The sequence below is a fragment of the Oncorhynchus masou genome, chromosome 8 (assembly GCF_036934945.1).
Source record: "Oncorhynchus masou masou isolate Uvic2021 chromosome 8, UVic_Omas_1.1, whole genome shotgun sequence".
In the NCBI taxonomy this organism is placed as follows: Eukaryota; Metazoa; Chordata; class Actinopteri; order Salmoniformes; family Salmonidae; genus Oncorhynchus; species Oncorhynchus masou.
This window is the reverse complement of record NC_088219.1, coordinates 8,810,467-8,835,599: the sequence shown is the minus strand read 5'-3', so window position 1 is coordinate 8,835,599 and position 25,133 is coordinate 8,810,467. Positions and strand designations below refer to the sequence as shown.

Genomic DNA, 25,133 nt, shown 5'->3' with positions numbered 1-25,133 from the left:
CTTAAAATGTTTGTTGCTAGGCAACCGGTTTAGCTAGCTATCTAGCCAACAACGGTAATCATGTTAGTATATTTCCTACTGAGATTACTGTTCTTCAACATGTTCTTTGGTTTAAAATAATCAACCCTGAAACTTTCAGATGAAGTTTGTGAGTGAATTAAACAGGTTCAATTGCTTTCATGAGATTTTTCTCTCACTGCCCAGAGTTTAAGACGAGGGTTTAGCTATCTTGGAATTAAGAGCAAATCCAAGAACTTTATTTAAGAATCAAATTTCTTCTTAACTTTTTGCTTAAGGAGAAACATAAGAAATAGCGCAAGAACAATTCCAATAACCTTTTTGAAGAATAGCAACTTTGCTTAACTTTCTTCTTAAGTTTATATTGCTTCTTAAGAAGGTTTTGTGAATCTGGGCACAGGTCTCTTGTATGACATCATATCAATAAATCAAATGTATTTATAATCAAATGTATTTATAAAGCCCTTCTTACATCAGCTGATGTCATAAAGTGCTGTACAGAAACCCAACCTAAAAACCCCAAACAACAAGCAATGCAGGTGTAGAAGCACGGTGGCTAGGAAAAACTCCCTAGAAAGGCCAGAACCTAGGAAGAAACCTAGAGAAGAACCAGGCTATAAGCTCCATAAGAGGTGATGTGGCTCCAGGAACAACAAAAGTGCTTCAAATTAGTGATAAAACAAGTATTAGAATCACCTTTATTCACCAACTACATTAAGACTGAATGTTACTTGGTGAAATGGTGCAGCTAGTGACAGACAACATTTAGAGACATCACACAATAAAATGCTTAAAAATATATATTTTTAAATCAAAAAGATGGTTTAAGTTATTAATAATAAAGTTATCTGTTGGTGTGTTACCTGACTTGGATTCCTTGAAGACAGAGATGACGTGTCGGAGGAAGTTGGACAGCTGGTCAGAGCTCTTACAGTTGGGGTTCTTAGGAGTGATGTCTTCGTGGACCCACAGCGGGCCAAACGCTCTGAGTATGGAGAGAACAGTACTCCAGGCACTGTGTACCCACCACCATCACACCATCACACACAGGTTACACACACAAACACACACATGCACCTACGGACACACTGCACACATGCGACAACCACTGCCCCATATGCACACACTCTCACAGATACACAAATGGGCCGCCCCCAGGTGGTGAGGGTAGGTAACAACATATCTGCCACGCTGAGCCTCAAAACAGGGACCCCTCAGAGGTGCGTGCTCAGTCCCGCCTGTACTCCCTGTTCACTCACGACTGCGCGGCCAGGCACGACTCCAACACCATCATTACATTTGCCGATGACACAAATGTGGTAGGACTGATCACCGACAACAATGAGACAGCCTATAGGGAGGAGGTCAGAGACCTGGCAGTGTGGTGCCAGGACAACAACCTCTCCCTAAACGTGATCAAGACTAAGGAGATGATTGTGGACTACAGGAAAAAGAGGACCAAGCACGCCCCCATTCTCATCAAAGGGGCTGTAGTGGAGCAGATTGAGAGCTCCAAGTTCCTTGGTGTCCACATCAACAACAAACTAACATGGTCCAAACACACCAAGACAGTCGTGAAGAGGAGCACGACAAAACCTATTCCCCCTCAGGAGACTGAAAAGATTTGGCATGGGTCCTCAGATCCTCAAAAGGTTCTACAGCTGCACCATCGAGAGCATCCTGACTGGTTGGTATGGCAACCGCTCGGCCTCCAACTGCAAGGCACTGCAGAGGGTAGTGTGTACAGCCCAGTACATCACCGGTGCCAAGCTTCCTTCCATCCAGGACCTCGGTACCGGAGCGCCAAGTCTAGATCCAAGAGGCTTCTAAACAACTTCTACCCCCAAAGCCATAAGACTCCTGAACATCTAGTCAAACGGCTACCCGGACTATGGCTTGTATGGCTTGCCTCACGAGGAGCCCGCCTGTTACGCGAATGCAGTAAGAAGCCAAGGTAAGTTGCTAGCTAGCATTAAACTTAATCAATCATAATTACTAGTTATAACTACACATGGTTGATGATATTACTAGTTTATCTAGCGCACATATGTCAGAGTCAAGGCCCGCGGGCCACATCCGGCCCGCGAGAAGGTTTTTTACGGCCCCTGGGATGATCTTGATTTATTATTAGAACCGGCCCGCAGACCGCAGCAAGCCGGCAGCCCGCAGATCTTTTACACGCACCAATACTACATTTCCCACAATGCAACGGTGACGCACCGAGCAGTAGGCTGCTTCATTTCAATATTTATTGGCACAGCAGTCGTCAGCATCACAGTAAAATTAACTTTCAGATACCCATCAAAAATGGCAAAACGGAAGGTGGACACTGAGAACCGGGGTTTCAAACAAGGTGGGAGTCGGAGTATATGTTCACGGAGGTAGCTGGAAAACCTGTGTGTCTTCTGTGTGGAGAAAGTGTGGCGGTACTGAAAGAGTATAATCTGAGACGACATTATGAAACGAAACACGCGGACAAAAACAAGAATATGGACATGGAACAAAGGCTACAAAAGGCAGAGGAATTAAAACGAGGCCTCAAATCTCGACAGGCTCTGTTCAAAAAAGCCAAATCACAAGGCCAGGCTGCTGTCAAGGCCAGTTTTATTTTGGCAGAAGAGATCGCTAAATCAGCCCGGCCATTTACGGAGGGGGATTTCATCAAAAACTGCATGATTAAAGTTTGTGACGAAGTTTGCCCAGAAAAAAGGCAACTCTTTTTAAATGTGAGTCTGAGCAGAAACACCATTGCCGAGAGAGTAGACCAGTTGTCCATCAATCTAAAAGAGCAGCTTGTGAAAAAGGGAAAAGATTTCATTGCATATTCCTTGGCTGTGGATGAGAGCACCGACATTTCTGACATTGCCCAGTTGTCAATTTTCATCCGCGGAGTGGACTCCAGCCTAAGCGTGACAGAGGAGTTTTTGGCTTTACGTCCTATGCATGGCACAACTACGGGGCATGATTTGTATGAAGAGGTGTCAAGATGTGTAAATGAGATGGAGCTGCCTTGGGAAAAACTCGTGGGTTTGACAACCGACGGAGCACCTGCGATGTGTGGACACAGGAGCGGACTGGTGGCGAAGATACGGGAAAAGATGCAAGAGGAAAACGCGACAGGTGAGCTGACAGCTTATCATTGTATCATACACCAGGAAGCGTTGTGCGGTAAAGCCTTGAAAATGGAGCATGTAATGAGCATCATCACGCGCACAGTTAACTTTATCAGAGCCAAAGGTTTGAATCACTGCCAGTTCAAGGCATTTCTGACGGAGTTAGAAACGGAGCATGGTGATTTGCCTTATCACACAGAGGTGCGATGGCTAAGCCAGGGAAAGGTGCTTCAAAGATGTTTCGAGCTTCGTGAGGAGATTTGTCTGTTCTTGGACAGCAAAGGGAAAGACACAACACAACTCCGAGACGAAATGTTTCTGTGTGAAATGGCTTTTCTGTGTGACATTACGAGTCATCTGAATGCAATGAACTTGCAGCTGCAGGGTCGGGATCATGTCATCTCTGATATGTACAGTACAGTGAAGGCATTTAAAACCAAACTGACTCTGTGGGAGACGCAGATGCGGAAAGAAAATTTGAGCCACTTTCCCAGCTGCCAGACCATGAAAGAGAAGCTCTCTACCAGTGCGTTCCCGAGCGCACAGTTGGCTGATAAAATAGGTATGCTTGCCGCTGACTTTCGACGCCGATTTGCTGACTTTGAAGCACAAAAAAGCAGGTTGGAACTGCTCGGTAACCCATTTGCTGTTGACGTGGAAAGCTCACCACCAAACCTCCAAATGGAGTTGATTGACCTCCAATGCAATGATGCACTGAGGGCAAAATATGCGGCAGTGGGTGCTGCGGAGTTCGCCCGTTTCCTCCCCGACACAATGCCCCAGCTGCGCATCCAGGCTGCTCAAACGTTGTCTATGTTTGGCAGCACATACCTGTGTGAACAACTTTTTTCTTTGATGAACCTGAACAAAACATCACACAGAAGTCGACTTACTGCTGAACACCTCCACTCAATTCTGAGGATTTCCTCAGCTCAGAGCCTTACCCCGAACATTGATGAACTTGTGGAAAAGATGGGACACCACCAAGTATCACCCTCAACCTCAAACAAGTGAACATTACTGTGCAATCACATATTTAGAGTTTTTACTCAGTTCAAGTTTAAAAGTTAAAGTTTAATATTTGTTTTCACTGCATGTTACTTCTCCTTAAACAAAGTGTTGTTTTTGATTAATAGATTTTTGCACTTTATTTTATTGTATTTCAATCCAATTATATTTTAAAAATATTTCAGTTGAGTGGATGATAGAAAATTGCTATTATTGTTTTTTTCTTTGAAGTAAATTTAGCCCACTTTTGCTAAAATAGAAAATATAGGCTACTGATGGTGCCTTGAATACCGGTTTCTTTCATTTAATGTTCATTTCATATTATGGGGATTTTTATATAAAGGAAATTTGTCTTTTGTGTCTGTTGAAAATTAAAGATTACTGACAGAGCCATAAGAAAATATTGCTTTATTTATCTGATCATATTGGAATATATTTGTTAGGTTTTCAGTAGGTTCAATTAGGTTCACTAGACTATATGCGTCATTTAAAAATTTTTCAATGAACATTCGAACAGTCCGGCCCTCGGCTTGTAGCTAAATTTTTTATTTGGCCCTCCGTCCATTTGACTTTGACACCCCTGATCTAGCGTGTCCTGCGTTGCGTATAATCGATGCAGTGCGCATTCGCGAAAAATGACTGTCGTTGCTCCAACGTGTACCTAACCATAAACACCAATGCCTTTCTTAAAATCAATACACAGAAGTATATATTTTTAAACCTGCATTTTAGCTAAAAGAAATCCTGATGGATGCCACCCGTTCGATAAAATACGGAACAGTTCCGTATTTAATTGAAAAAATAAACGTCTTGTTTTCGAGATGATAGTTTCCGGAATGGACCATATTAATGACCTAAGGCTCATATTTCTGTGTGTTATTATGTTATAATTAAGTCTATGATTTGATAGACCAGTCTGACTGAGCGATGGTAGGCACCAGCAGGCTTGTAAGCATTCATTCAAACAGCACTTTCGTGCATTTTGCCAGCAGCTCTTCGCAAGCACAGCGCTGTTTATGACTTCAAGCCTATCAACTCACGAGATTAGGCTGGTGTAACCGATGTGAAATGGCTAGCTAGTTTGCCGGGGTGAGCGCTAATAGCGTTTCAAATATCACTCGCTCAGACTTGGAGTAGTTGTTCCCCTTGCTCTGCATGGGTAACGCTGCTTCGAGGGTGGCTGTTGTCGATGTGTTCCTGGTTCAAGCCCAGGTAGGAGCGAGGAGAGGGATGGAAGCTATACTGTTACACTGGCAATACTAAAGTGCCTATAAGAATATCCAATAGTCAAAGGTATATGAAATACAAATGGTATAGAGAGAAATAGTCCTATAATAACTATAACCTAAAACTTCTTACCTTGGAATATTGAAGACTCATGTTAAAAGGAACCACCAGCTTTCATATGTTCTCATGTTCTGAGCAAGGAACTTAAACGTTAGCTTTCTTACATGGCACATATTGCACTTTTACTTTCTTCTCAAACACTATGTTTTTGCATTATTTAAACCAAATTGAACATGTTTCATTATTTATTTGAGGCTAAATTGATTTCATTGATGTATTATATTAAGTTAAAATAAGTTTTCATTCAGTATTGTTGTAATTGTCATTATTACAAATACATTTTAAAAATCGTCCGATTAATCGGTATCTGCTCTTTTTTGGTCCTCCAATAATTGGTATCGGCGTTGAAAAATCATAATCGGTCGACCTCTACCCTGAAAATATTGTTAATTTTTACTGCTGCTCTTTAATTACTTTTATCTCTTATTCTTATCCATATTTTTTGAAACGGCACTGTTGAGGGGCTCGTCATTAAGAATTTCACTGTAGGGTCTACTACACCTGTTGTATTCAGCATTTCACTGTAGGGTCTACTACACCTGTTGTATTCAGCATTTCACTGTAGGGTCTACTACACCTGTTGTATTCAGCATTTCACTGTAGGGTCTACTACACCTGTTGTATTCAGCATTTCACTGTAAGGTCTACTACACCTGTTGTATTCAGCATTTCACTGTAGGGTCTACTACACCTGTTGTATTCAGCATTTCACTGTGAGGTCTACTACACCTGTTGTATTCAGCATTTCACTGTAGGGTCTACTACACCTGTTGTATTCAGCATTTCACTGTAGGGTCTACTACACCTGTTGTATTCAGCATTTCACTGTAGGGTCTACTACACCTGTTGTATTCAGCATTTCACTGTAGGGTCTACTACACCTGTTGTATTCAGCATTTCACTGTAGGGTCTACTACACCTGTTGTATTCAGCATTTCACTGTAAGGTCTACTACACCTGTTGTATTCAGCATTTCACTGTAAGTTCTACTACACCTGTTGTATTCGGAGCATGTGACTAATAACATTAGATTTGATTTGAAATGTCGGCATCGTTTCAGTCTTCAGTGTTTGTGATTGTGTGTGTGTGAGGGTGTCTCTCTCTCTCTCATTGTGTGTGTGTGAGGGTGTCTCTCTCTCTCTCATTATGTGTGTGTGAGGGTGTCTCTCTCTCTCTCATTATGTGTGTGTGAGGGTGTCTCTCTCTCTCTCTCATTATGTGTGTGTGAGGGTGTCTCTCTCTCTCTCTCTCATTGTGTGTGTGTGTGGGTGTCTCTCTCTCTCTCTCTCTCTCTCATTGTGTGTGTGTGAGGGTGTCTCTCTCTCTCTCTCTAATTATGTGTGTGTGTGGGTGTCTCTCTCTCTCTCTCATTGTGTGTGTGTGAGGGTGTCTCTCTCTCTCTCTCATTGTGTGTGTGTGAGGGTGTCTCTCTCTCTCTCTCATTATGTGTGTGTGTGGGTGTCTCTCTCTCTCTCATTGTGTGTGTGTGAGGGTGTCTCTCTCTCTCTCTCATTATGTGTGTGAGGGTGTCTCTCTCTCTCTCATTATGTGTGTGAGGGTGTCTCTCTCTCTCTCATTATGTGTGTGTGAGCGTGCATGCCTGCGTCTGTGTGTACCTGGTAGTTAGGAACTCTATCAGTTTGTTGGTCTTGTTGTCTGTCTCACTGGCCGTATCCTCCAGGTCCTCCAGGTCGTCGGGGGTTACCATGGGCAGGTTACCCACACTGCCCCCCGTGCTGCCGCCGCCAAGACTGGCAGAAGAAGAGTTGGAGGAGGAGCTCATGCCGGAGTCAGCCACCGGGGACGCCTGCCACTCCCGCAGGAAGTCAGGACCACCTGACAGGAAGCAGGAAGTGAACAGCAGAGATGAACAGGTGTACCGGCAAGACTGGTTAGTGTTAAATACGATCCTTGCTGATGATTCTGAACAGAACGGACAGAGTTGTTACTACCTGGTTATGCTGAAGTACTGCGTTCTCTAACCACAAATGTCTTTGTTGACGCCTCTAGTGTGTGTGTGTGTGTGTGTGTGTGTTACCTGAGTACTGGTACTCTGGCTGATAGCTGGATTTGATGGTGAGTGTTTTGTTGTCACTGATCTCTCTGGTGAGCAGCAGCACAGAGGCTATCACCTGGAAACACACGGATGGAGGATGTTTTACAGACAATAAATAACTTCTCACACACAACCACACACACACACATATACACGCAATGAATCTAAAACACACAACCACACACACACACAGGTTATGACCTGAAAACACACAAACTCTCAGACAATATTACACACAACCATAAAAACATGCTGGTCTTATTCCTCTCTTGTGCCAAAGCTTCCCATTGGAAAACATTTTGCTAATGGACCCCAGGAAGATAAGCTGGAACTAATGGGGATCCATAATAAACCCCAGGAAGAGTAGCTGCTGCCTTGGCAGGAACTAATGGGGATCCATAATAAACCCCAGGAAGAGTAGCTGCTGTCTTGGCAGGAACTAATGGGGATCCATAATAAACCCCAGGAAGAGTAGCTGCTGCCTTGGCAGGAACTAATGGGGATCCATAATAAACCCCAGGAAGAGTAGCTGCTGCCTTGGCAGGAACTAATGGGGATCCATAATAAACCCCAGGAAGAGTAGCTGCTGTCTTGGCAGGAACTAATGGGGATCCATAATAAACCCCAGGAAGAGTAGCTGTTGCCTTGGGCAGGAACTAATGGGGATCCATAATAAACCCCAGGAAGAGTAGCTGCTGCCTTGGCAGGAACTAATGGGGATCCATAATAAACCCCAGGAAGAGTAGCTGCTGCCTTGGCAGGAACTAATGGGGATCCATAATAAACCCCAGGAAGAGTAGCTGTTGCCTTGGGCAGGAACTAATGGGGATCCATAATAAACCCCAGGAAGAGTAGCTGCTGCCTTGGCAGGAACTAATGGGGATCCATAATAAACCCCAGGAAGAGTAGCTGCTGCCTTGGCAGGAACTAATGGGGATCCATAATAAACCCCAGGAAGAGTAGCTGCTGTCTTGGCAGGAACTAATGGGGATCCATAATAAACCCCAGGAAGAGTAGCTGCTGCCTTGGCAGGAACTAATGGGGATCCATAATAAACCCCAGGAAGAGTAGCTGCTGCCTTGGCAGGAACTAATGGGGATCCATAATAAACCCCAGGATGAGAAGCTGCTGTCTTGTCAGGAACTAATGGGGATCCATAATAAACCCCAGGAAGAGTAGCTGCTGCCTTGACAGGAACTAATGGGGATCCATAATAAACCCCAGGAAGAGTAGCTGCTGCCTTGGCAGGAACTAATGGGGATCCATAATAAACCCCAGGAAGAGTAGCTGCTGCCTTGACAGGAACTAATGGGGATCCATAATAAACCCCAGGAAGAGTAGCTGCTGTCTTGTCAGGAACTAATGGGGATCCATAATAAACCCCAGGAAGAGAAGCTGTTGCCTTGGCAGGAACTAATGGGGATCCATAATAAACCCCAGGAAGAGTAGCTGCTGCCTTGGCAACAGGAACTAATGGGGATCCATAATAAACCACAGGAAGAGTAGCTGCTGCCTTGACAGGAACTAATGGGGATCCATAATAAACCCCAGGAAGAGTAGCTGCTGTCTTGGCAGGAACTAATGGGGATCCATAATAAACCCCAGGAAGAGTAGCTGCTGCCTTGGCAGGAACTAATGGGGATCCATAATAAACCCCAGGAAGAGAAGCTGTTGCCTTGGGCAGAAACTAATGGGGATCCATAATAAACCCCAGGAAGAGTAGCTGCTGCCTTGGCAGGAACTAATGGGGATCCATAATAAACTCCAGGAAGATTAGCTGCTGTCTTGGCAGGAACTAATGGGGATCCATAATAAACCCCAGGAAGAGTAGCTGCTGTCTTGGCAGGAACTAATGGGGATCCATAATAAACCCCAGGAAGAGTAGCTGCTGCCTTGGAAGGAACTAATGGGGATCCATAATAAACCCCAAGAAGAGTAGCTGCTGCCTTGGCAGGAACTAATGGGGATCCATAATAAACTCCAGGAAGAGTAGCTGCTGCCTTGGCAGGAACTAATGGGGATCCATAATAAATAGAAATACCTGGAAGTTGTTGTTGCAGGATAAAGCGATGAGGAGGTGGAGAAGGAGACGCTTGCTGTGTTCAAACACCTCTGGCCTGTAGTGGTCTAGACCTGGAGAATAGAGAAAACATTAGACCTGTAGTGGTCTAGACCTGGAGAATAGAGAAAACATTAGACCTGTAGGGGTCCAGACCTGTAGGGGTCTAGACCTGGAGAATAGAGACAACATTAGACCTGTAGGGGTCCAGACCTGGAGAATAGAGACAACATAAGACCTGTAGGGGTCCAGACCTGGAGAATAGAGACAACATTAGACCTGCAGGGGTCTAGACCTGGAGAATAGAGACAACATTAGACCTGTAGGGGTCTAGACCTGGAGAATAGAGAGAACATTAGACCTGTAGGGGTCCAGACCTGTAGGGGTCTAGACCTGGAGAATAGAGACAACATTAGACCTGTAGTGGTCTAGACCTGGAGAATAGAGACAACATTAGACCTGTAGGGGTCCAGACCTGGAGAATAGAGACAACATTAGACCTGTAGGGGTCCAGACCTGTAGGGGTCCAGACCTGGAGAATAGAGACAACGTTAGACCTGTAGGGGTCTAGACCTGGAGAATAGAGACAACATTAGACCTGTAGGGGTCTAGACCTGGAGAATAGAGACAACATTAGACCTGTAGGGGTCCAGACCTTTTGGGGTCCAGACCTGTAGTGGTCCAGACCTTTTGGGGTCCAGACCTGAAGTGGTCCAGACCTTTTGGGGTCCAGACCTTTTGGGGTCCAGACCTTTTGGGGTCCAGACCTGTAGGGGTCCAGACCTTTTGGGGTCCAGACCTGTAGTGGTCCAGACCTTTTGGGGTCCAGACCTGTAGGGGTCTAGACCTGGAGAATAGAGACAACATTAGACCTGTAGGTGTCTAGACCTGGAGAATAGAGACAACGTTAGACCTGTAGGGGTCTTGACCTGGAGAATAGAGACAATGTTAGACCTGTAGGGGTCCAGACCTTTTGGGGTCCAGACCTTTTGGGGTCCAGACCTATAGGGGTCCAGACCTATAGGGATACAGGACAGGAAACAGTAAAGGCCCCATGCATGACACAAAGAAGCTCTTCAGTATAGACATGTGAGATCATAGAACTATACTGGACAAAAATATAAACGCAACATGCAATAGTTCAAACAAGGGAATCAGTCAACTGAAATAAATTCATTAAACTCTAATCTATTAATTCCACATGACTGGGCAGGGGCGCAGCCACCGGGGAGCCAGGCCCAGCCAATCAGAATAAGTGTTTCCCCACAAAAGCGCTTTATTAAAGACAGAAATACTCAATTTAATCAGCTGTCTGGGTGTCTGGTCTCAGACAATCCCGCTGGTGAAGAGGCTGTATGTGGAGGTCCTGGGTTGGCGTGGTTACACGTGGTCTGCGGTTGTGAGGCCGGCTGGACGTATTATCAAATTCTCTAAAACAACATTGGAGGCGGCTTATGGCAGAGAAATGAACATTAAATTCTCTGGCAACAGCTATGGTGGACATTTCTGATGTCAGCATGCCAATTGCACGCTTCTTCAAAACCTGAGATATCTGTGGCATTGCGTTGTGTGACAATACTGCACATTTTTAGAGTGGTCTTTTATTGTCCCCGACGCAAGGTGCACCTGTGTAATGATCATGCTGTTCAATCGGCTTCTTGATATGCCAAAGGAGAAATGCACACTACTACACACACACACACACACACACCGACAAATACACCTCACACACACAGGCCCATGCAGTCCATCATTAACACGTTTGGGTGAATTATTATTATTTTGTATTTTTTAATTGAACCTTTATTTAACTAGGCAAGTCAGTTAAGAACAACTTCTTATTTACAATGAGGGCCTACCACGGCCAAACCCGGACGATGCTGAGCCAATTGTGCGCCGCCCTATGAGACTCCCAATTACATCCGGTTGTGATACAGCCTGGAATTGAACCAGGGTGTCTGTAGTGACGCCTCTAGCACTGAGATGCAGTGTCTGAGACCGCTGTGATACAGCCTGGAATCGAACCAGGGTGTCTGTAGTGACGCCTCTAGCACTGAGATGCAGTGCCTTAGACCGCTGTGATACAGCCTGGAATCGAACCAGGGTGTCTGTAGTGACGCCTCTAGCACTGAAATGCAGTACCTTAGACCGCTGCGCCACTCAGTGTGTGTGCGTGTGTGTGTGTGCGTGTGTGCGTGCGTGCGTGTGTGTGTGTGTGTGCATGTGTGTGTGCGTGTGTGTGCGTACGAGAGCGAGACAAACACAGACAAACAGAGACACATAGATGGTACTGTACCGAGGAAGAGGGCGTGCAGCAGCAGTGGAAGGTGAAGGGCCCAGTCCTCTCTCACACTGTGGTCCACCACCATCTCTGTCATGAAGATCACTGCTATGTTACACCTGAGAGAACGCACAACACAACACATGATTGAGTTAGTTAACCTGTACAAATGAACAAAGGGAATAAAGAGGAATAGAGGTCTTGATATAAACATGCCACATTAACATAAACTTTTAATGTTTTTTCCCCCAAACAATTTATTTTATGACATTGTCATATAGTCCAACCATAGAGAAGAACACGCACACAGTTGACAGACAGCATTTTAAATAGACACACGTTTTTCCTCGACAGTGTCGTTGTGTGTCTCTCTATTGATATCTCTGATCTCTGATCTCTTTCTTACTGAGACAGAGATGTTTACATTTTCTTACTGAGACAGAGATGTTTATATTTTCTTACTGAGACAGAGATGTTTACATTTTCTTACTGAGAGAGAGATGTTTATATTTTCTTACTGAGACAGAGATGTTTATATTTTCTTACTGAGACAGAGATGTTTATATTTTCTTACTGAGACAGAGATGTTTATATTTTCTTACTGAGACAGAGATGTTTATATTTTCTTACTGAGACAGAGATGTTTATATTTTCTTACTGAGACAGAGATGTTTATATTTTCTTACTGAGACAGAGATGTTTACATTTTCTTACTGAGACAGAGATGATTTTCTTTTCTTACTGAGACAGAGATGTTTATATTTTCTTACTGAGACAGAGATGATTATATTATCTTACTGAGACAGAGATGTTTATATTTTCTTACTGAGACAGAGATGTTTACATTATCTTACTGAGACAGAGATAATTATATTATCTCAGCAAGCCAGCAGCATACCACCCTGCATACCACTGCTGGCTTGCGTCTGAAGCCAAGCAGGGTTGGTCCTGGTCAGTCCCTTGATGGGAGACCAGATGCTGCTGGAAGTGGTGTTGGAGGGCCAGTAGGAGGCACTCTTTCCTCTGGTTTAAAAAAATATAAATCCCAATGCCCCAGGGCAGTGATTCCCTGTGTAGGGTGCTGTCATTTGGATGGGATGTTAAACAGGTGTCCTGACTCTCTGAGGTCATTAAAGATCCCATGGCACTTATCGTAGGGGTGTTAACCCCGGTGTCCTGGCTAAATTCCCAATCTGGCCCTCAAACCATCACGGTCACGTAATAATCCCCAGTTTATAATTGTCTCATTCATCCCCCTCCTCTCCCCTGTAACTATTCACCAGGTCGTTGCTGTAAATGAGATGTGTTCTCATTCAATTTACCTGGTAAAAAAATATCTTACGAAAGCAGAGATTATTATATTTTCTTACTGAGACAGAGATAAATATTTTTTTATTATTATTTTAACCTTTATTTAACCAGGAAGGGCTCAATGAGATTTAAAATCTCTTTTTCAAGAGCATCCTGGCCAAGGTAGGCAGCACCGAGTCATTACAAAAATTACAAACAAACAACATGAAAAACTACAAGTAATCTAGTAAAAACCATAGAATTCACAAGAGTATACATTTTATATTGTCTTACTGAGACAGAGATAAATATATTGTCTTACTGAGACAGAGATAATTATATTGAGGAACCACCTAAATTCTCTACATTCTGTCCTGCAGCTGGATCAGCAGATTAGCAGCCTCTTGGCTGGAAAGGTATGCAGGTGCCTGTGTGTGTGTGTGTGTGGGTGTGTGTGTGTGTGTGTGTGTGTGTGTGTGTGTGTGTGTGTGTGTGTGTGTACGTGTCCTATTTTAGTCAGTCATTTAAGTCTAGTTTTAGTCACAGTCATTTAAGTCCTATTTTCGTCATTGTAGTTGTCTTTTGTTTTATTAAATAGTTCATACACACCTCTAACTTACCTTCCATCTTGTACATAATAGATTCCATTCCCTTGGTCACACCATTTCAGTCACATAATAGTCAGTGCATTCTTTTCTATTAAATAATGTCATATCTAGGCTACTGTACACATTCAGAAAGCCATGTCCAACTAGGCCTACTATCCCCTCATATACCATAGCTGGCAACATTGATATTGTGGGGTATTGTAACCAATGCTAGCCTTAGTCAACCATATAGCCTAGTGGTTAGAGTGTTGGACTAGTAACCGGAAGGTTGCAAGTTCAAACCACCGAGCTGACAAGGTACAAATCTGTCGTTCTGCCCCTGAACAGGCAGTTAACCCACTGTTCCTAGGCCGTCATTGAAATTTAAGAATTTGTTCTTAACTGACTTGCCTGGTTAAATAAAGGTAAAATAAAAATAAATATAGGCCTACCTAAGTCTTAAGGTTAAACAATTTACAGCTTTGACTTTCTCCCCATCATAACTGTCAAGGTCATAAATAACTGTGGTTTCCCTGAAAAGGGGCGAATTTTAGCTTTCCAGATATGCCAGAAGCATTACTGTACTCCTAATAGTCAACAAATGGCATTTGTGGACCGCAACACAGATGAATGAATAACAGTGCATGTCAGAAAATAGAGGTTCTGATGAGATCAAAGCAAAAATAGATGAAATTAAGAATCTTTATATGACAAAGTTTGCTACAGCAGAAAAATAATCCTGCAGCAACAGGAAATATGAAATATTATGTGGATTATAATACTTTTTTGTTGGGGTTGATACATTTTTCATTAGGGCAAATGAAGTCTGACATTTTAAAGTGAAATTTACAAACTTCAGAAGCATGTTTTTTTAAAACATTTTTCATTAGGGCAAATGAAGTGAAAATTACAAACTTCAGAAGCATGTTTTTTGAATTTATTTTTTACTTTGAATACACTACAAGTTTCCATTTCCTACTGTGCAGGAAAATTCTCAGCAACAAAAGGAGTGATCAAATTAAGATCCTACATCTGTAAACAGTATTGTTTCCCATCAGGCTTCACATCAGTTCAAAAGATGGACGAGTGACTGAAGAGACCGCCTGGGAGCTGTGTGGGAGAGCCGCGCAGATCAGCTCAACTGAAAGATGACAATTCTGCCAATGAGAGGACTGCATAAAATATTCTGCAGGAGCTTCATGTCAAATGAAACGTCCATTAGTCTCACATTTTTAATTTATTTTACCTTTATTTAACTTGGCAAGTCAGTTAAGAACAAATTCTTATTTTCAATGACGGCCTAGGAACAGTGGGTTAACTGCCTGTTCAGGGGCAGAATGACAGATTTGTACCTTGTCAGCTCGGGGGTTTGAACTTGCAACCTTCCGGTTACTAATCCAACGCTCTAACCACTAGGCTACTCTGCCGCCGAATTCTCGGCTCGTCACACTTTCGTAGACTAAAATAAAAAGTAATTTGTAATAGTAATGTTTTTCCCCAGGGCATTTCGTATCGTTATCCTCGCGGTTTCAGTCAGGAAAAGCAGGTCGTTGACTAGTGTTTCTCATCATATTTATTGTTGTGTGTTTACCTGTGTAGTGGTCCCCTGGGTGTGATGGTTTTAGTCAGGAAAAGCAGGTCGTTGACGAGTGTTTTTCATCATATTTATGGTTGTGTGTTTACCTGTGTAGTGGTCCCCTAGGTGTGATGGTTTCAGTCAGGAAAAGCAGGTCGTTGACTAGTGTTTCTCATCATATTTATGGTTGTGTGTTTACCTGTGTAGTGGTCCCCTGGGTGTGATGGTTTCAGTCAGGAAAAGCAGGTAGTTGACTAGTGTTTCTCATCATATTTATGGTTGTGTGTTTACCTGTGTAGTGGTCCCCTAGGTGTGATGGTTTCAGTCAGGAAAAGCAGGTCGTTGACTAGTGTTTTCCATCATATTTATGGTTGTGTGTTTACCTGTGTAGTGGTCCCCTAGGTGTGATGGTTTCAGTCAGGAAAAGCAGGTCGTTGACTAGTGTTTTCCATCATATTTATGGTTGTGTGTTTACCTGTGTAGTGGTCCCCTGGGTGTGATGGTTTCAGTCAGGAAAAGCAGGTCGTTGACTAGTGTTTTCCATCATATTTATGGTTGTGTGTTTACCTGTGTAGTGGTCCCCTAGGTGTGATGGTTTCAGTCAGGAAAAGCAGGTCGTTGACTAGTGTTTTCCATCATATTTATGGTTGTGTGTTTACCTGTGTAGTGGTCCCCTGGGTGTGATGGTTTCAGTCAGGAAAAGCAGGTCGTTGACTAGTGTTTTCCATCATATTTATGGTTGTGTGTTTACCTGTGTAGTGGTCCCCTAGGTGTGATGGTTTCAGTCAGGAAAAGCAGGTCGTTGACTAGTGTTTTCCATCATATTTATGGTTGTGTGTTTACCTGTGTAGTGGTCCCCTGGGTGTGATGGTTTCAGTCAGGAAAAGCAGGTCGTTGACTAGTGTTTTCCATCATATTTATGGTTGTGTGTTTACCTGTGTAGTGGTCCCCTAGGTGTGATGGTTTCAGTCAGGAAAAGCAGGTCGTTGACTAGTGTTTTCCATCATATTTATGGTTGTGTGTTTACCTGTGTAGTGGTCCCCTGGGTGTGATGGTTTCAGTCAGGAAAAGCAGGTCGTTGACTAGTGTTTTCCATCATATTTATGGTTGTGTGTTTACCTGTGTAGTGGTCCCCTGGGTGTGATGGTTTCAGGAAGATAGTCCACCAGCGGCGCCCAGCAACCTCCGTTAACTGGCATGGGCAACGGCTGCGGCCGATTGGTCTCCAACACGCTCATCAGCCAACCAGCATACGGCGGGAGAGGGTCATCTGGGGGAATAGACCAATCAGGAAACAGTGTTATGTTCTAACAATTAGGGCCAGGAGTATTTTTTATCAGACCTGGGTTTAGACAAACACACACACACATAATGATAATCAGATCTGGGTTTAGAATGATAATCAGATCTGGGTTTAGAATGATAATCAGATCTGGGTTTAGAATGATAATCAGATCTGGGTTTAGAATGATAATCAGATCTGGGTTTAGAATGATAATCAGATCTGGGTTTAGAATGATAATCAGATCTGGGTTCAGAATGATAATCAGATCTGGGTTTAGAATGATAATCAGATCTGGGTTTAGAATGATAATCAGATCTGGGTTTAGAATGATAATCAGATCTGGGTTTAGAATGATAATCAGATCTGGGTTTAGAATGATAATCAGATATGGGTTTAGAATGATAATCAGATCTGGGTTTAGAATGATAATCAGATCTGGGTTCAGAATGATAATCAGATCTGGGTTTAGAATGATAATCAGATCTGGGTTTAGAATGATAATCAGATCTGGGTTTAGAATGATAATCAGATCTGGGTTTAGAATGATAATCAGATCTGGGTTTAGAATGATAATCAGATCTGGGTTTAGAATGATAATCAGATCTGGGTTTAGAATGATAATGAGATCTGGGTTCAGAATGATAATCAGATCTGGGTTTAGAATGATAATCAGATCTGGGTTTAGAATGATAATCAGATCTGGGTTTAGAATGATAATCAGATCTGGGTTTAGAATGATAATCAGATCTGGGTTCAGAATGATAATCAGATCTGGGTTTAGATTGATAATCAGATCTGGGTTTAGAATGATAATGAGATCTGGGTTCAGAATGATAATCAGATCTGGGTTTAGAATGATAATCAGATCTGGGTTTAGAATGATAATCAGATCTGGGTTTAGAATGATAATCAGATCTGGGTTTAGAATGATAATCAGATCTGGGTTCAGAATGATAATCAGATCTGGGTTTAGATTGATAATCAGATCTGGGTTTAAATATGATTAGAAATCTTTAAGATACATTGATTGTTTGCATTAGATTTCCTGGAGAGCCAGGTGGGCGGGGTTTTCCATTTTACACCAATCAGGCTCAATCAAGCAAAAAATATTAGAAAAGATTTGATTTATTGAAATCTGTAAGCGCTGTTAGACAATAAAACCTGAACAATAAGGGAAACTCTAAAGACTGCTGAAAGAGGAGCCACCATGTGACAGCATGGTGACAAACCAACACAGAACTACCTCATGAATGTGTGGTATGCGATTAGCCAATCAGACATCGCAAAACACACAAAAAAAACACACATTTGAGAGCGACACAAACACACACTCTTGAGTGGGAGACATATACTCTTGATAGTGAGACAGACAAAAAGGCAGACACACACACACACACACACACACACACACACATTGGTCTGGATTCCTCCCAAAGCATGCAGGCTAAACATAGGCAGAATGCCTTCGTTGATGACAGGCTGACACTGTGTGTGTTCTGTGGTATGGCTGATATCCAGACTGAATATCTGTGTCTGTATCAGGTCTGTGTCTGTATCCTGTCTGTGTCTGTATCCTGTCTGTATTCTGTCTGTATATGTATCCTGTCTGTGTCTGTATCCTGTCTGTATTCTGTCTGTATCTGTATCCTGTCTGTATTCTGTCTGTATCTGTATCCTGTCTGTGTATGTATCCTGTCTGTATCCTGTCTGTATTCTGTCTGTATCTGTATCCTGTCTGTGTCTGTATTCTGTCTGTATCTGTATCCTGTCTGTGTATGTATCCTGTCTGTATCCTGTCTGTATCCTGTCTGTATCCTGTCTGTATCAGGTCTGTATCAGGTCTGTATCAGGTCTGTATCTGTATCCTGTCTGTATCCTGTCTGTATCCTGTCTGTGTCCTGTCTGTGTCTGTATCCTGTCTGTATCCTGTCTGTGTCTGTATCCTGTCAGTGTCTGTATCCTGTCTGTATCAGGTCTGTGTCTGTATCCTGTCTGTATCTGTATCCTGTCTCTATCTGTATCCTGTCTGTATCAGGTCTGTATCAGGTCTGCATCTGTATCCTGTCTGTATCCTGTCTGTATCCTGTCTGTATCCTGTCTGTATCTGTATCCTGTCTGTATCCTGTCTGTGTCTGTATCCTGTCTGTGTCCTGTCTGTATCTGTATCCTGTCTGTATCCTGTCTGTATCCTGTCTGTATCCTGTCTGTGTCTGTATCCTGTCTGTATCCTGTCTGTGTCCTGTCTGTGTCTGTATCCTGTCTGTATCCTGTCTGTATCCTGTCTGTGTCTGTATCCTGTCTGTATCCTGTCTGTATCCTGTCTGTATCTGTATCCTGTCTGTATCCTGTCTGTATCCTGTCTGTGTCTGTATCCTGTCTGTATCTGTATCCTGTCTCTATCTGTATCCTGTCTGTATCAGGTCTGTGTCTGTATCCTGTCTGTATCTGTATCCTGTCTCTATCTGTATCCTGTCTGTATTTGTATCCTGTCTCTATCTGTATCCTGTCTGTATTTGTATCAGGTCTGTGTCTGTATCCTGTCTGTATCTGTATCCTGTCTCTATCTGTATCCTGTCTGTATCTGTATCCTGTCTCTATCTGTATCCTGTCTGTATTTGTATCCTGTCTCTATCTGTATCCTGTCTCTATCTGTATCCTGTCTGTATTTGTATCAGGTCTGTGTCTGTGTCCTGTCTGTGTCCTGTCCGTATCAGAGACAGATAAGGGAGGAATGGAAGTGCCTGCCTGCACTGAGAAGTGAACCTCGCTCTCTTGCATTGGAACATGTGGTCAGAGTAGGCTGCTCAGCCAAATTCCAGCACCAGATGTAGGATATTAATTTGATCACCCTGTTAGCAGGATAACTTTCCCTCAATGCAGGAAATCTAAAACGTGTAGGATATTTAAAGTTTGAAAAGGCTTCTGAAGTTCGCAACTTCCAAGTAGAAAGTTTTGACTTAATTTTACTTAACAAATAATGAATCAACTCCTACAAAAAAATGTCCATTAATTATAATCCACATAATAATTCTAATTTCCTGATGATGCAGGATTATTTTCCTGCTGTAGCAAACTGGCTCAAATTAAGATCCTACATCTGTCACAAAGCATGTCTATCTTTATGTTGTAAAACTCCTTTCAGTCTCTCTCTCTCTTTCTCTTGCTATGTGTGTGTGTGTGTGTGTGTGTGTGTGTGTGTGTGTGTGTGTGTGTGTGTAAATCTCCTGTCAGTTTGTCAAAGACGCTACGAGATTAGTGATAATTACAACAGCAGACTACTAACGAGGTTGAAGTGACGAACACCATGAGGACATTGTGGAGAGGAATGCAGAGCCCAAGGCCCTTTCCCATAGGGGTGTGTGTGTGTACAGACTGCAGAGGAATCTGCAGTGAGGTTCCGCGCCGTCACGGAAATTCAATTAGCAGAATAAAAAAAATCCCCATAAAAGGGGATTAAGGTTTAAGGTTCTACTCACTCTTCTCGTCGTCATAGGAACCGCCTGAGCTGTTACTGTAGCGAGACTCCAGTCTGTTGTGAGCCTTGGACCTGAGAACACACACACAGTGAGGGTAGGCGTTTACATTTAAAGTGTCATCACATTGATTTCTGTATTATAAAGTTATTTGAAATGATTGTATAAAATATCTACCCAAAGGGTGCTGTGATGGGGACCCACCTCTCCTCGTTCTCTCTGGCCAGCTTGGACTCCTCTGTCTCTGGGAAGTTCTCCTGTCCTGCCACTACTGTGTTACTGCTGGACGTAGTGCCTGGACAACACACAACAACATAAATGCATAAACAACAACAACAACATTAGAATAAATACAACAACAGTACACGTGGAAGTTGTCCTGTCCTGCCTGAACAACAAACAACAGAAATATATAAACAACAACATAAATACATAAACAACAACAACATAAATACATAAACAACATGAATACATAAACAACATGAATACATAAATACATAAACAACATAAATACATAAACAACAACAACATAAATACATAAACAACATGAATACATAAACAACAACAACATAAATACATAAACAACATAAATACATAAACAACAACAGCATAAATACATAAACAACATAAATACATAAACAACAACAGCATAAATACATAAACAATATAAATACATAAACAACAACAGCATAAATACATAAACAACAACAACAACAACATAAATACATAAACAACAACGACATAAATACATAAACAACATGAATATATAAACAACAAAATAAATACATAAACAACATAAATACATAAACAACAACAACATAACTACATAAACAACAACAACGTAAACAAACATATACAGTAAAGAGTTGTGTAAAGCAACTACATAACACCGGAGAGAAAATGTCATTTTATCTGACTTCATGACACATTTCTACCAGGGGAAATTAGAGGGAGGAGCTTATTCTACATTTCATAGAAGAGGTGGTGTATTCAAGAAGAAGATGTGACATTTAAAAAAAAACACAAACGGACGAGCATTCCTATTGGATCCCAAATTCAGACGGATTCCTCAGTTTATTCCATTGTTTTGAACGTTTGTTTTTAGGACTGATGCCCAGCTGAGCATTCTACTCAATGCAGGTGCTGATGAAGATTTAGTCTAAAGTACATTACAGTGGCTTGGAAACACGATGACATTCAAGACGAAGCAAATACTTTGTAGGACAAGCTTTTGTCATCATGTTGATGCCACCAGATTGACTGTAGATGCAGTATAACGTTAGCATTGTAAGCTATTTCTGACTAAATTTGCCAAATCACCAGATTGATTTTAGATGCAGTATATACGAACTGGGTTGTAATGACTCCTTTACCGCATCTATTCTCACTGAAAATGACCCCTGCTTCCTGGTTCTGTGATGGACAACTGGCCACAGCCAATGAGCAACCTCCTGTCTCACCTGAGTGGTGAGCAGACATCTTGTTACTGGCTGCGAAGCGGTAGAAGGGCGGGTTATCACAGTGCAGAACCACAGGGTTGACTGGGTCTGTCTGCTGCAGCTCAAACAACAGCTCCTCCATGGTCTGAATGGTGTTGTTACGACACAGGTAGATCACCACCTTCTTGATCTGAAACACACACAATACACACACACACACACACAATACACACACACACACACAATACACACACACAATACACACACACAATACACACACACACACACAATACACACAATACACACACACACACAATACACACATAATACACACACAATACACACACAATACACACACACACACACACGCAATACATACACACACAATACACCCAATACACACACACACACAATACACACACACACACAATACACACACAATACACACACACACACACACACGCAATACATACACACACAGTACACACAACACACACACACACAACACACACACACACACAATACACACACAATACACACACACACACAATACAAACACACACACAATACACACACACACACACACAATACACATACACACACAATACACACACACACAATACACACGCACAATACACACACACACAATACACACACACAATACACACACACACCCACACACACACATAATACACACACACAATACACACACACACGCACAATACACACACACACAATACACACACACACACACACGCAGGTTAGCACAGTCTTTACACAATAAACTAAGACATCGGAATCACTGCATACCCCACATACTAATGAGGAACTGGAGAACAAGATGCAGGTTGTTTAAGTGTGTGTGTGTGCGTGCGTGGCGTGTATGTCTGTGCGTACGTGCGTGCGTGCGTGTACACTTTACTCACATAGGGCAGCAACGTGGTATCAGAGCTGACTCCACAGAGACTGATGAGGAACTGCAGCGCTGTACGCAGGTTGTTACTCCACTTCTCATTGGACACCAGGGCGTTCCACGCGTTCTCCATCTCTGGACCTGGAACCTCGTCTCCATACTGACAGGAGAACCCAGGAGAACCCGGGAGAACCCAGAAAAACAGTCAAGAATAAGTACTAGACCTGTCAAACTCAGGAAACACTTTAATTTAAAGCTTGGGAATTAGTAGAATGATAATATACTGTACAAGTCAAACTCAGACAATAGGGGTTTGAACCTCTCATCATTTACAGTTATTAGATAGATCAATATCTGGGGTAAAGAGAACGATACTAACTAATCAATTAAGGAATCAATTAAATAATAAATGAAGGAATCAATTAAGCAACCAATTAAGAAATCAATTAAGAAATCAATTAACTACAAAGCAGAAACATAAATCAGGAGCACTGCTTCCACATAAAAGACAACCCCACAAGGTCACACTCCTAAACCCTGCTGACCTTAGCAGTCATGAACATGAGGTTGTTGAGGACCAGAGAGCTGGCCTGGAGGGAGCCCCAGCCATTCCCCCGGAGCCGAGGGGCGAGACCCAGGGTGTGTGCCCGACCACGGGGCTCCTCTTCTGGGGTACAGGGGCTGGAAGCAGGGGGTAGGAGGCCTGTATCCACCAGCTCTATGTTAGACAGCCAGGGTAGCAGGTAGGACAACATGATCTGTCTGCCGTTAGGATGGGTGGTGGAGAAACGCTGGGACACCTCTGATGGAGGGAGAGAGGAGGGGGAGGGAGAGAGAGAGAGGAGGGGGGGGAGGGAGAGGGGAGAGAGGAGGGGGGAGGGAGAGAGAGAGAGGGGGGGGAGGGAGGGAGGGGGGGAGAGGAGGGAGAGAGAGAGGGGGAGGTGAGAGAGAGAGGGAGGGGGGAGGGAGAGAGAGAGAGGGAGGGGGGAGGGAGGGAGAGGGGAGAGAGGAGGGAGAGAGAGAGAGGGGGAGGTGAGAGAGAGAGAGAAGGGGGGAGGGAGGGAGAGGGGAGAGAGGAGGGAGAGAGAGAGAGGGGGAGGTGAGAGAGAGAGAGGGAGGGGGGAGGGAGGGAGAGGGGAGAGAGGAGGGAGAGAGAGAGAGGAGAGGGAGGGGAGGGGAGAGAGGAGCGAGAGAGAGAGAGGGGGAGGTGAGAGAGAGAGAGAAGGGGGAGGGAGAAGAGGGGGAGGGAGAGAGAGAGGAGGGGGAGGGAGAGAGAGAGGGGGGGAGGGAGAGAGAGAGAGGGAGGGAGAGAGAGGGAGGGGAGAGAGGAGGGGGAGGGAGAGAGAGGAGAGGGAGGGGGGAGGGAGAGGGGAGAGAGGAGCGAGAGAGAGAGAGGGGGAGGTGAGAGAGAGAGAGAAGGGGGGAGGGAGAAGAGGGGGAGGGAGAGAGAGAGGAGGGGGAGGGAGAGAGAGAGAGGGGGAGGGAGAGAGAGAGAGGAGGGAGGGAGAGAGAGGGAGGGGAGAGAGGAGGGGGAGGGAGAGAGAGGAGAGTTGGAGGGAGAGAGAGAAGGGAAGAGGGGAGGAAGAGAGGGGGAGAGGGGAGAGAGAGAGAAGGGGAGAAAATAGTTTGAGCAGTCCTTGGTAGAAGAAACTGCACACACACACACACACACACACACACACACACACACACACACACACACACACACACACACACACACACACACACACACACACACACACACACACACACACACACACACACACGTGTAGTAACCTGAGAAGAGAGGCAGAGTGAGCTCGGGATACATGGAGGCCAGCTGTGTAGAGAGTGAGGACAGAGAGACGCTGTAGAGAGGAGGTAGAGGTCCATGGGTCCCATACAGAATGTTACCAGGCTTCTGTTCCACCATGCGCTTAGAGTACACACACAGCTTGGCTTCCAGAACCTGAAACACACACACATCAGACACACACATCAGATACGCACACCTAACACACACACATCAGATACACACACCTAACACACACACATGAGACACACACACCTAACACACACACATCAGATACACACACCTAACACACACACATCAGATACACACACCTAACACACACACATCAGATACACACACCTAACACACACATCAGATACACACACCTAACACACACACACATCAGATACACACACAAATAGATTGGCTTCCAGAATATGTCAATCAAACAAATACATGTGTACTGTATAGTACTGTATAATACATGTGTACTGTACAGTACTGTATAATACATGTGTACTGTATAGTACTGTATAATACATGTGTACTGTATAGTACTGTATAATACATGTGTACTGTATAGTACTGTATAATACATGTGTACTGTATAGTACTGTATAATACATGTGTACTGTATAGTACTGTATAATACATGTGTACTGTATAGTACTGTATAATACATGTGTGTGTGTGTTTTTTTGTTTAACTACTAGAAGTCCTCACAAGGATAGTAAAACAAGGAACATTGGAACAAGTGGGGACATTTTGCTCGTCCCTACGAGGAAACATGCTATTTTAGGCTTTGGGATTAGGTTTAGGGTTACAACTAGGATTAGGGTTAGAAATAAGGTTGGGGTTAGGGGTTACGGTCAGGGTTAGGCGTTCAGGTCAGGTTAGGTATAGTTTTAGAGTTAGGG

The 25,133-nt window shown here is 43.5% G+C and overlaps 1 protein-coding gene across 7 annotated transcripts in view; it reads right to left on the bottom strand.

Annotated features, from left to right (window-relative positions):
* LOC135544042 (protein furry homolog) overlaps window positions 1-25,133 on the bottom strand; it is a 154,718-nt gene that overhangs the window by 35,693 nt on the left and 93,892 nt on the right. For 2 of the 7 annotated variants that reach the window (XM_064971394.1, XM_064971395.1), the window contains exons 31-42: window positions 24,222-24,393; window positions 22,991-23,247; window positions 22,459-22,605; window positions 21,554-21,722; window positions 20,271-20,388; window positions 20,097-20,167; window positions 16,455-16,605; window positions 11,898-12,001; window positions 9,584-9,675; window positions 7,525-7,618; window positions 7,103-7,322; window positions 882-1,033 (exon numbers count right to left, since the gene is read on the bottom strand). In XM_064971394.1, the coding sequence (XP_064827466.1) occupies window positions 882-1,033; window positions 7,103-7,322; window positions 7,525-7,618; window positions 9,584-9,675; window positions 11,898-12,001; window positions 16,455-16,605; window positions 20,097-20,167; window positions 20,271-20,388; window positions 21,554-21,722; window positions 22,459-22,605; window positions 22,991-23,247; window positions 24,222-24,393 (1,747 nt within the window). The remainder of the gene's footprint in view (window positions 1-881; window positions 1,034-7,102; window positions 7,323-7,524; window positions 7,619-9,583; window positions 9,676-11,897; window positions 12,002-16,454; window positions 16,606-20,096; window positions 20,168-20,270; window positions 20,389-21,553; window positions 21,723-22,458; window positions 22,606-22,990; window positions 23,248-24,221; window positions 24,394-25,133) is intronic. The other 5 variants (XM_064971397.1, XM_064971400.1, XM_064971399.1 and 2 more) reach the window with 3 other exon arrangements.